General features: G+C 43.5%; 1 protein-coding gene across 1 annotated transcript in view; it reads left to right on the forward strand.

The window, feature by feature from the left end:
* Rrp15 (ribosomal RNA processing 15 homolog) overlaps positions 1 to 12,628 on the forward strand; it is a 37,109-nt gene that overhangs the window by 2,372 nt on the left and 22,109 nt on the right. The window contains exon 2 of the mRNA XM_008826854.3: positions 10,913 to 11,184. Coding sequence (XP_008825076.1) covers positions 10,913 to 11,184 — 272 coding nt within the window. The remainder of the gene's footprint in view (positions 1 to 10,912; positions 11,185 to 12,628) is intronic.

Raw genomic sequence — 12,628 nt, forward strand, 5'->3', positions numbered from 1 at the left:
TTTATTTAATTTATTTACCAAAGGAGGGCATGCCACGGTGCTTATGGACAACTTAAAGAGGGCAACCATGTGGGTCCTGAAGACTGAACTCAGGTCTTTTGTTCTAGTGCTGTTATACGCTGAGCCATTTCGCCCCTCCCCCCACTTTTTTTTTTTTTTTTTTTTTTTGAAGCGGGGCCTCCCAGTAACCCCAGCTTTCCTGGGGTTAACTATGTAGACCAGGCTGGCCTTGAACTCACAGAGATCCGCCTGCCTCTGCCTCCCAAATGCTGGGACTACACGTGTGCGCAACCACGCCCGGCTATTTTTTTCTATGTGTGATGCGTGATTTCAAACCTCATGTATTCTAGCCAGGAGCTGCGCGCCGAGCTATACTCCCAACCCGCTTTGGTTAGGTGTGCATCTAGTGATCTCTATCCAGTTTTCTTTCTCAGCAGCTAGGCCGTCTCAGCCATCTCTGTGATGGAGCTAAAGAGTAATAAAGGGCCCTTCTTTTATTTTTTATTTTTTTGGTTTTTTTTGAGACAGTTGTCTCCCTGTAGCCATTGCTAACCTGGAACTCACTATATAGACCAGGCTGGCCTCTATCTCACAGAGATCTGCCTGCCTCTGCCTCCCAAGTGCTGGGATTAAAGGTGTGCTCCACCACACCTGGCTACAAGCTCCTTCATTTTGTAAATTTAGTAATAAAGGTTGTTGGTTACTTATGCACATTCTTTGGTGTAACTCAGAATTCTGTATTTAATATAAGAAATTTCTGTTTTCTTCTTGTGAAATCATAGTTCTGGAAAGGTGACCCATGGAAATGGCTGTTTTAGTTCAGATAGTTGTGTACATTTGGTTTTGTAGAAGAATTACCAAGTTTTTGCATGATATGGAAAAACTATAAAGACTTAGGCCTCAGACACATGGGGAATGAGTGTGCACATCACAGGCACATTGTTAGATTGTACTGGCCCACTTTATTAGGAAACTGAGTAAGAAACGAGTTTGATTTTTAGTTGGAATGTGACAGTGGTTAGGGATGGGCCCTACTGATATTTGAAGCAACTTCTGGAAGCAGGCTGATCCTTAATTTCACAGAAAACACCTAGGTGTAGCTCAGCTGTCTTGAGCTTGGTTTTTCACCTTCTGGTTTTGATTTCTTTTGACATGTTGTATAATAAGGGTAGAAAATTGTACTTTTATGAGAGCAAATCTCTTGACTTATTGTGTGTGGAAGAAATTTCCTGACTTCTGTAAGGATGGACACCTTGTAAACTGGTGATAGCTGTGTCTGTGTATGGATATCTATAGTAACCAATTTTGATTCTTTTGGGTATTACCCAGAAGTGACAGAGCTCAATTTTCAATTTTTTTGAGGAACCTTAATACTAATTTTTTAATAAGCGGTACTAATTTATATTTCCACCTTTCTATCAATAGCACTTTAAAAAATATTTTATTATGCTTTATTGTTTTATGTGTGTGAGTGTATTGCCTGCATGTGTGTAAGTACAACCATATTGTGTAATACTCCTGGAGGTCAGACAAAGGCTTTGGATTCTCTGGAACTGGAGTTACCGATGGTTGTTAGCTGCCGGGTGGGTGCTGGGAATTGAACCTAGGTTCTCTCCAAGAGCAGTCAGTGCTCTTAAGTGCTGAGGCATTTCTCCAGCCTTAATACTTTCTTTTTGAGATAGGATTTCATGAACCCAGGTTGGCCTCAAACTCACTCTCTCTCTCTGATGGCCACCTGCCTCAGCCTCCTGAGTGCCCCATTATAGGTATGAGCCACTGTACCTTTACCAGCAGCATTAAGGGTTCCCTCCTACCCCTGGCCACCTCAGTGCCAGCATTTTTTTTTTGTCTTTTTGAAGCAGGGTCTCCCTGTAGCCCCAGCTGTCCTGGAACTCACTGTGTAGACCAGGCTGGCCTTGAACTCACAGAGATCCGCCTGCCTCTGCCTCCCAAGTGCTGGGACTACAGGCGTGCGCCACCATGCCCAGCTCAGCATATGTTTTTTGTTTTGATGATAGTCATTCTGACTGGAATGAGATGGACTCTTAATGTAGTTTTGATTTGTATTTCCCTCATGGTTAAAGATATTAAACCTTTTTTTCCCATTTAAAGGTCTGTGCAGTCTGTTAAATCTTTTAAGGATTGGGTTATTTGATCCTTCATTGTTTTGAATTCTTTATTCTAAATATTAATCCTCTGTCAGCTATATAACGGTCAAACATTTTCTCCCTTTCTGTAGACTGTTTCTTCACTGTTGATTGTTTCTTTGGCGATGCAGAAGCATTTAAATATGATGTACTCCCATTTGTCACTTCTTGCTATCATTCCCTGAGTGTTGGAGTTCTGTTCAGAAAGTCATCACCTGTGCCTTATTATGAAATGGGAAACTTTCTTTAATGTTTTTTTTATATTCTTTTCTCACAAACCACACTATCCCCAAAGGTAATATTCGCTGAAGTTGCATACGGTGTGAACTTGAATGATCGCAAAATGATTCAGATTGAAGTTTTAGTAAATTGAAATGCTTTCCAATCAGATTTGAATTATGTTGTTGCAAAATGACACATATTCATGACCCAGAGATGTGCGGGAGGTGAGACTGCTGCGGTCTGTGTCTTTTGGGGATTTGGGGGGAGGGATATAATCAAATCCAGGGCCTTGGGCATGCTCTGCCATGGAGTTATATCTCATCTCTCTTTTTACATTTTCTTTGTGTGTGTGTTGAGGGGGGGTTGTGTACCCATGCCACTTGGGGCATGTGGAGGTCAGAGGACAACTTTTGACTGTCTGTCCTTGCCTTTTAACTTGCTTGAGGCCTAGCCCCTTGTCACTTGCCTCTGCATTTGCCAGACTAGCTGGTCTGCGAGCTTCCAAGGGTTCTCCTGCCTCTGCCTCTCATTCCCCTCCTCAATAGGAGCCCTGGGATTACAGATGTGCACTACTGAACCCAGCTTTACGTGGGTTCTGGGATCCAAACTCAGATCCTCACACTTGTGCAGCAAATGCTTTATCCACTGAGCCATCTCCCCAGCATCCTCTATTTTTATTTTTAAAATGTTTATTCATTTCGTTATATGTTTGTGTATGCCTGAGTGTATCTATGTGCACCATGTGCATGCAGCTGCCTGTGGATGTAGAAGAGGGCATTGTATCCTCTGGAACTGGAATTAACTGGTGGTTGTGAGCCACCCTGTGTGGGTGCTGGGAGCTGAACCAGAGTCTTGGGCAAGAGCAGCAAGTACTCTTACCATGGAACTACCTTTCCAGCCTCTGCTTTTTATTTTGAGACAGAGTTTCATTAAGTTATTGGGCTCTCCTTGAACTCACTCATTAGCCCAGGCAGGTCTTGAACTTGCAGGCCTCCTGCACCGCCTGTCAAGTAGCTGATGTTACATGCCTGTACTAGGCCCAGCTACAGTCTGCATCTTAAGTAAGATTAAAGTGTGAAGCAGTACAAAAGGGGGAAATGACATCCTCACCTGAGTTGTCCTTGAACTGCCCAGATTATTGAATGGGTACCTTGTTGACTCAGATACAATGTAATCTTGGTCTTAAATTTGTAAGTAACATAAACAACAGGAAACCCAGCAGCTTTCCTAGTTAGTAAATCACTCCAGCTGAATTTTGGTGAGGAAGTGAAAATAGTGGCTGGTGGCTCAGGTTTTATAGAGTGGAGTGTTCGGAAGGGGAGGACGGTAGCCGCTCCGTCTAGTTACTTCTCAGATCCATTGAATTGATGTATTATGTGAGTTTCAGGCACAACACTAACTAGATTCTTAAGCTTGTACTCTTTTTCGGGGGAGGGTTCTGTAGCCAGTAAATCAACCCAGGTGAGAAAAAACATCATCTTTATCTACTGCCAGGATGTGATTGGCCCCTTCCTCATAGGTTGTGCCTTACAACGATAACGTATAACATATAACTATAACATAGTAAGGCAAAATTTCAAGTTTCTGGACAGTGAAAAAGCCTCAGTTGTTTTGGTCACATATATGAAAAATGGCCATCCACTTCTGACTCAGGACTTGATAACAGTCCAGTTTGGAAGGTCCTAGGAGATATGCTTTCATTTTTGATAAACTACAAAGCTGTTTTTAAGAAGTAATAACCTTACAGATAAATGTGCTTTTCATCAAACTGTAGCTTGTAGCCTCCTGCATCATTTAAGTTACTTAAAATAGCAAAGCAACATGCCTAAGAAATGAAGTATATCGTAGGCCTTTATGAGTGGTTTAGCAGTTTATAGGACAGGCTCTGGAAACAGATGACTTCCAGGCTGTCTGTGCTGGCCTGCCCAGATAGCTCCGGCAATCACATCTGACAGTGCTCTCCCATGGTAGCTTTTACTTTTGGCTATTTTGATGAAAACCTGGGATTACTTCACTGTTTTCAAAGGTAAGTGCTTTTTAAACAGTTTTAAAGCATCAATTTTAATACTCCTAAGTGCTGTAACAATTGGCAGGGAGATCATGTGGCATGAGCAGGTCAGATGAGTCACTGCAGAGTGGGAGCCACAGCTTTGCAGACAGCAAGGGATGGTGGGCAAGGTATGCTCAGACCAGGCTGAGGCAGAAGCTCCTTTCTAACCTAAGCTTTGTTAAACTATGCTTTGCAACTTTAAAGAATCAATGAATGCCTCATATTAATTAATTTGCTTCATATTGTACTGAATTGAATCTGACTCAAAGATTTGTAAGAAATCTTACCAGTCCATCACTCTAACCTTTAGCTTTGTGACTTAAGAATGTTTTTAACTGCTCTCAGTTCAGAATCATCTGTGTGAACAGAATAATAAAAATAATTTATGGGGCAGCAAGATGGCTCAGAGGGTAAGCTGCCAAACCTGACAACTTGAGTTTGATCTCTGGGATCTTCATAGTGGAAGGGGAGAAGTAAGTCCTCCACACACACACGCACACACATACAATAGATAAAAGGCAACTCTTGGAAGTGTTGTGAAATGAAAATGCATAGGGAGAACTTTGGATAGTAGCTAGCTCTGAATACATGTTAGCTACATTGTGTGAGCACTGTTTTAACAGCACTTTAAAAAATTGTCCAACAGAGAATTGGTCACAAAGTCAAAGGTAGCCAGCACATGTGACTGGTCGTGTGGCTATGGTCTGTAACCAAGGTCTGAGGCAGAATTAGGCCTTTATGATCAGTTTTCTAAGCTTTTGCGACCTTCTGTCGCTCCACTCCATGGCCTCCTTATGTTGCCCTCTGACATTGTCTTCTGATTTCTGATATCACCTAATGCTCACTAAATAAGTGTGCCAGGTCTGTGCTGAGTATGTTTCATGCATATCTCATTTATCATCCTAACAACCCTGTGTGGTAGCTACAGTGTTTATGCCCATTTTAGTAACAAAGAAACTGAGAACTGCCTAAGACTGAGCTCTTAGAAATAAAGGGATCCAAAAGTAATGACAGCTCTGTCTAATCCGCAGTCGGAGTTGAACTCTTATGTCAAACTGCCCAGCCATGTAAAACTTCTTGTTCTATAACTCACTTATGTTGCAGAGACTGCAGATACCAGAGGCTTTCTGTTTGAGTCATGTGAAGATCCTTACTGTTTCTCTGTGTATTTATATAGGTGTACATATCTGTATCTGTATGTTCTCATATGTGTAGTGAAGATCCTCACTGTCTCTTGTGTATGTGTGTGTGTACTTGTGTGTGTGGTGTGCAGGCCACGTGGAAATGGTGCTTACCATGTCCTATGCATTCCTTTAAGAACTTTATATTTATTAGCACATTTAAATATTAAAACCCAGTGAGATAGGTGCTATTTATGGTTTTTTAGGCAGAGGACTCGAGCCAGGAGAAGGCCCTCAGCTTGGTGCCTGTGTGAAGCCCAAACCCAGGCACCTTGACTCCACACCCTCACTAGTTTCTCACTGTATTTATTTTTATTTTCTTCATTTGAGTGTTTTGCCTGCATGCATGCAATTGCACCACCTGCATGCTGTGCCCGCAAAGGCCAGAAGAGGGCGTTGGATCTTCTGGAACTGGAGTTACAAACAGTTGTTAGCCAGCATGTGGGTGCTGAGAACTGAACCCAGTACCTCTGCAAGAACAGCCAGTGCTCTTAACCACTGAGCCGTCTCTCCAGCCTCTCAGCCAAGTTTTTAAGAGTGATTCTTTTTTGGTCTAGGGTAAATTCCAAAGGTATGGAGTAAGTTTAAGGTTATCCAGTTAGCATAATGGCCCTAAGTGTTCTTTGCCTTTTAAGAGAAGAACTTTAATCCAATGGGGCACTGTAAAAAGGAAGAACCTAAACTTCATGCTAGGAAAAACCACTAGCAGTTTAGCCTCTTATTGGAAGCACACCTGCACATGGAACTCTTGAAGTACTTGCTTTTAATTTGGAGGTTAGGAGATATTTTATTTCTTGGATCATATATGAGATTTGTTAGGAAATACTCAGCCTGCTTTTTAAAAAGGCTCAAGTCTCCCCATTTCAGCAAGTCTGAACTTCCTGTCCTTTTCTAAGTATTTCATTTTTAAAGTTCCAGTTGCCTTTGAACTTGATGATTTCTCCAGCTTGGAATGCCAATGATAGTATGTTTATAATAATTTATATTTCATATGTAACATAGATGTGTTTGGTTATAGATTTAGTGACCTTTGCCCTCTGATCTGCGGCCTGGATTATAGAATCTACATTCTGTGACTCCCCTTGCCATTCAGATGTTTTCTCTTTGCCCTTTAAGCAACAGCTTGACTCTCGTCTTTGGCATTTGCCTGAACCGTCCCATCTAGCTTGTTACTGGTCTTTATCGCCTTTCTCTCAGAACACTGCAAGCCTTATGCAGCTTCTTTCCTTTCCTTCCCCTCCCTTCTTCTTTCCTTGTTTGTTTTTTGAGACAGGGTCTCCCTGTAGCCCCATCTGGCCTGGAACTTGCTATGTAGACCAGGCTGGCTTCCATCTCACAGAGCTCCACCTGCCTTTGCCTCCCAAACGCTTTGATTAAAGGCCTGTGCCACCATGCCTGGCCCATGAGTTACCCATTTTCTTTTATTTACCCTACTAAACTATTGGGTTCTTCAGAGAGAGAGGGAGAGGGAGAGGGAGAGGGAGAGAAAGAGGGAGAGAGGGAAAGAAAGAGAGGAGAGAGAGAGAGAGAGAGAGAGAGAGAGAGAGAGAGAGAGAGACTGACTTTTTTCCCTTCCCATTCATGGATGCTCAAAAATATTGAGGACTCTGCACCCTTTTTAAAAATTTGTCTCAGTCACTTTTCTACCAGCAGCTAGCCATGTCTGGGCTCAGGAACAGATCAGGACTCTGCACCCTTTTTAAAAATTTGTCTCAGTCACTTTTCTGCCAGCAGCTGGCCATGTCTGGGCTCAGGAACAGATCCCCTGCCTGGTGGGAGGGGCAGACAGCAGATGAGCAGTGCCTTTCCTCAGCTCAGAGTCTGGTCCTGCACCGTCCAGATGGAGCTGCCAGCAGATGTGTGCACTGCTTAGAGTTAAGGTCCTTCAAGTTGGAGTGAGAGCTGAGTCCCTCCTCATGCTGGATGCGTGGCTGTGGTGTGTAGGGACCTGCAGCAGAACATGCCATGATTGGGACATTTTAATCATTGTTTGCAATAAACATCCTCTGTAGGTTTTCCTTGATGGTCAGACTTTTAAAGTAAAATCAGAAATAATGTCTAAGACAGCACAGAATGTGAAAGCAATTTTCCATGTTTGGTAATTTCTAGTCATGCCTTAGATACCTGGATGTGTGTGCTTAATTTCTGCAGCTAGTGGAAAACCAGTAAAGTCTCATGTCAGGGTACAAGAACAATTTACGAACCCATTCTGTGTTCTGGTTATCGTAGTGGCATTATGTTCAAGTAATCCTGCAAGTAAACCTGTTTTCAGTATGCGGACAGATCTCATTATGTTGGTATTTTAAATTCACATATATCATTTCCATTGGCAGCAAATGCTGGACTCAAAACCCCTGAGCCTGAGCATCTTAAAAAAGCAAACGCACATACAATAAAATAAAAACCACGAATTCTCCTGGAATTCTTTTTTATGTGTAGTGTGAGTTTAGATTGTATGAAATAATATTATAAGCTTTTCACACCTTTATTGTGTCCATGTAACATGTGTGCTGTGATTCCTGGGTAAGAAACGCAACCAAAGACAAATAGACAAGGTTTCCGAGGTGAATTGCAGTGGCTCACATAAGCACGAAGCTTTCTGTCACTCATAGTGCAGCTGAGAAAGCACGCAGTTCGCTGTGGTTTGTGTGGAAGCACACCAACATGAAGCACTAGATGTCAGTGTTGTAGAAGGAGCTGGTGAAGATCTTTCTGCTTCTAATCCCCGATAGTTTCCATTCTCATAAACTGTGAGCCATTGTGTGTCTTTCCATTTGGTAAACGCTTACTGAGAAAGCGGTTTTCTAGGACCTGGATTTTGTTGTCGGCATCTGCAGCTCTGACTCCCAGGGACTAAGCAGACAGTGTTGGCAGACTTTTACCAACTGCATTCCCTAAACTTTATTTCTGAAGACCCCAGGAGATGCTTCCTTGGAAGAAGTTGTGAGGTGTACAGTACACAGATTTCCCTTCACTGATCACATTGCGTTGTGCAAGGCTTTGCTGGTTGATCCTCCCTAATCCTCAAATCCAAAATTAGAGATGCTCCAAAATTCAAGTTTTTAATCAGCATGGCACTTTAAACATTTCAGATTGCAGTGTGTTTTGGATTTCAGTTTTGGATTAAGGATGCTCAGGCTGAATTATGCAAAGAAGTAACTAAAGTGCATGTATTACCGTCAGTCACTGGGTACAAGTCAGGTCTGACCAAGTTCTGTCTGATTCATGGCTTAAGGTCATTGACTGAGATCATTCCAGAGTCCATTAGTCCACCACACATGCTCTTCCTTTACCGTGGTCCTGTCAGTAAGCAGATACGGGTGGGGTGGGGTGGGGTGGGGGTGGGGTGGTTAAAAAGGGTATTTAAAAGTAAAACAGGAACATTTTGTTGAACTTATTTAAAGAAGAAACTGAGGTTTGCTGATGAAGAACAGATAATTTTGAGTAACATCAGTGAGTAGACCACTCAGCAGCAGAAACGGGCTTTGGTATGATGCTTAGCATTGGTAAAAGTAAGTGGATTCCAGCAGACGCCCTGGAAGAGAGTGCTTTGGGCTATGGATTGCTTCCCAGTCTCATCCAGTTTGGGGGCCAGGCTGTCAGAACTAGATTAAGGCAAAAGTGAAAACTGAGCATTCCTAGGCTTTTTGCTCTTTAGATTTACTTTAATTTTTTCTCTTCATACAAATGAGTTACCAAGAGATTGCCAATAGTTAATTACTGATGTTGGTTTTGAATAGAGTATTTTGGTAGGAAAAGTTTGAGGTAATAGCATTTGTGTCTCTGCCTTTGAGATACATCTAGTCAGGAGTCAATCGAAGAAAGCACATTTGTTTCTCAAAGGCAACTGTGTATCACTGAATTTTCCTCTTTGTTAATTTCTCAGCTGCCTTTGATAGCATCTCTTATTAGAAAATATCCCAAATTACTAAGCTGTCAGGTGATTGTCTCTTTTGAATCATTTCCTCGTTAAGTTCTATGGGTTTCTGAAAAATGGAGCAGATGCTGTCCAGAGAGTGTCATGCAGTGGGTGCACAGTGCTGCTGCCTGTGCTCTTGCTGTTCAGGTGGAGAGTGGCTGCCTGCTAAGCTTCAGGGAACAGAGCTGCTGCTTCAGGGAACAGAGCTGCTCAGCAGGCTCATCTTGCAAGCTGTGGACCATGCTGTTCCTGCCGGTCCTCTGATCCAGCTGTTTGCAGCTTACCTGATCAACTTGCTTGCTGTCAGCCTGTGTACTTCTTGGTGGTTCTACATGATGAAAATCTAGAACACACATATATTTATGTCCTCAGTCACTCAGCACTGCACGGCAGTGTCTTTGTATAACCCCCACCCCACATGTAAAAACTGACCAAAACAAATTTATAGTGTTGCATCCATATTCTTTAAAATCAGACTTTTAAGCCAGGTGTGGTGGCGCACGCCTTTAATCCCAGCACTCGGGAGGCAGAGGCAGAGGCAGGCGGATCTCTGTGAGTTCAAGTCCAGCCTAGTCTACATAGTGAGTTCCAGGACAGCTGGGGCTACAGGGAGACCCTGTCACAAAAAGATCAAAAAAACAAACAAAAAAACCAAAAAACCAAACTTTAAAAAAAAATATTTTTCTGAACAGAAGTTCAGAATTTTAAATATGTGAGGCACATCTCTAAGGAGAATAGTACTCTAACACTACCATTTTTCTTCATGTAGTGAAATGTTAGTTGCTTTTAAAATAATTTTTCTTAGTCTCTTCAAGAAATATAATGATACCTTTAAGGTTCATGCACCATGTCCTGCAGTAGCCTGATGGTACCTTCAAGATCCTTGTACTGTGTCCTGCAGTGGCCTGTTGATACCTTCAAGGTCTGTGTCCTGTGTCCTGCAGTGGCCTGGTGGTACCTCTAAGGTCCATGTACCGTGTCCTGCAGTAGCCTGGTGGTACCTCTAAGGTCCTTTCACCGTGCCCCGCAGTGGCCTGGTGGTACCTCTGAGGTCCGTGCACCACACCCTGCAGTGGCCTGGTGGTGCTTCTGAGGTCCATGCACCATGCCCTGCAGTGGCCTGGTGGCACTGTCTCATTATCCTGACTGCAGTGAGGTGGTGGAGAGTGTTGGACTTATTTCTGCTGCCTGGGTCTTGGAGTCAGTGCTCCTTCCTTATCAAGGTTACTGGGTGGGCCTCTGCGCACCGATAGCACTGGGTACATAGTCCTGATGTTCCTCATTGCTGCAGCTCCAGGACTCAAGAAAGTCCTTTCTTACAAGAGCAGAAGTAGGTAGAGCACATGAGTGGCCCAGCGCTAGGGCACTGAGTGTCATTTGTTTTCACTTCTAGGTTCTCTAGGACACGGTGGATCAGAAATACACCAGTTGTCAGATGATGGAGCAGTAGAAGCCGACAGTGAGGATTGTGTTGAACCCTGTGATGAAGAACATGAAGATGCTGCTGAATCAAGTGCTGGAACTAATACTGGCTGGGCAGATGCCATGGCTAAAATCCTTAACAAAAAAACTCCTGCCAGGAAACCCAGCATCCTCATCAAAAACAAAGAGCTGGAGAGAGAAAAAGAAAAGCTGAAGCAGGAGAGACTGGAGAAGAGGAGGCAGGTGTGTGCTCAGCGTCTTGTCTGTCTGTGTGTTCCCTAGTGCTGTCCTGATCTTATGGGGGGCGGGGTTCTGGATTACGCCTTTGAGCGTGTGAGCAAAGGGAGTAGGGAATGTAGCTGAGGAATGGTTCTTAAAATCAGGCCAGTCCGCGGGAGGTAGCGTCTGGGGGGTGGGGTGGTGTAGAAATTCTCCCTTACCACATACTGGTGACACTAGGCTGGGGATCCTTAGAAGCAAGCTAGTTATTTTTTTCCTAAAAAGCAAACAAAAACCCTTTATAGAACGTAAATCTGTGAGGCTCTAAAGAGGGCTACAATTCTAAAACTTCACTTTGCTGTTGATAAGCTGAATGCATTACGCTCTGAGTTAGTCATTGGTGATAGAAGTTTGACTTACTCTTAATTAAAGGCCTAAATTTGGGTAGAAGTTGGCTGTGGTACAGTCTAAAGTCAAGAAGCTATGATAAGGTCATTCTGTCCCTTGTCATCAACGTGTCAGTGTATCAAAACTATTTAGTAATTAAAATAAGTATTCTTTTCTAATGAAGGAAAAACAGTTTTCAGTGTTTGCCCTGGCGGTGTAGAAGTACTGACTCCCGGGAGTAACTTACAGGCAGCAATGAAGGAAAAGTAGGCTTGGCCACCGACACCCTCTTCATGCCCTTGCCGGTCCCTACTGGTCGCTCGGCCTGGAAGTTGGAGCTTTTCCTGCATCGCTCTCCTAAACAGCACATGGTGTGCACTCTTACTGATTCAGCAGTCTCACTGTACTTTAAGACACATTTTGTCTCTAAATCTTATAGATAGCTTCTCACTTGAAATTTGAACCTTTGTTTATTAGCTGGGAAACCTAGAACAAGTTTTAAAAGCGTCCAAACCTTCAGATGCCTCCATGGGGTCTCAAGCTGGGGGTAAAGCCATGAAGCCCAGACGCCTCTAACTGCTGTGGGTCAGCATTGAGTGCTGGAGCTGGCCCTGCCCCCAGGAGCAGCAGAGTGCACTTGCTGATGAGGGAGTGGCAGGTGCCTGTGGAGGGCGTTCCTGCAGTCAAGTCCATGGAAATGACGATTTGTTTCTTGCATCATGTGATGGCGAATGTCATGACCACTAAATTGCAGTCATTTAGTGATTTTTGGAGAAAAATGTCTGTTTAGAAAGGAATCTTTGTCCTCAGAGGGGAATCTTAGCCATGTTCATTAATGTAGAACGGAGCTGCTAGAGAAAAGCAAGCAATCAAAGAGGCTCTCCAGGGCTCGGTGTGGAGGCTGTGCTTATGGGCCTTATGGGTGGCAAATTCATTGGCTCAGTATAATGGATACTGAAGTCCCTGCTTGAGAAAGATCTGACAGTGTATCACCAGGTGCCTGGGGCCAGGGTGCTGCTTAGAGACCATTGTGCACTAGCCTGTGTTGTCCCGGGGTTTTCTTTTTCCAGCTCCCTGTAGC

The sequence above is a fragment of the Nannospalax galili genome, unplaced genomic scaffold (assembly GCF_000622305.1).
Source record: "Nannospalax galili isolate Female #2095 unplaced genomic scaffold, S.galili_v1.0 scaffold2232, whole genome shotgun sequence".
NCBI classification, from domain to species: Eukaryota; Metazoa; Chordata; class Mammalia; order Rodentia; family Spalacidae; genus Nannospalax; species Nannospalax galili.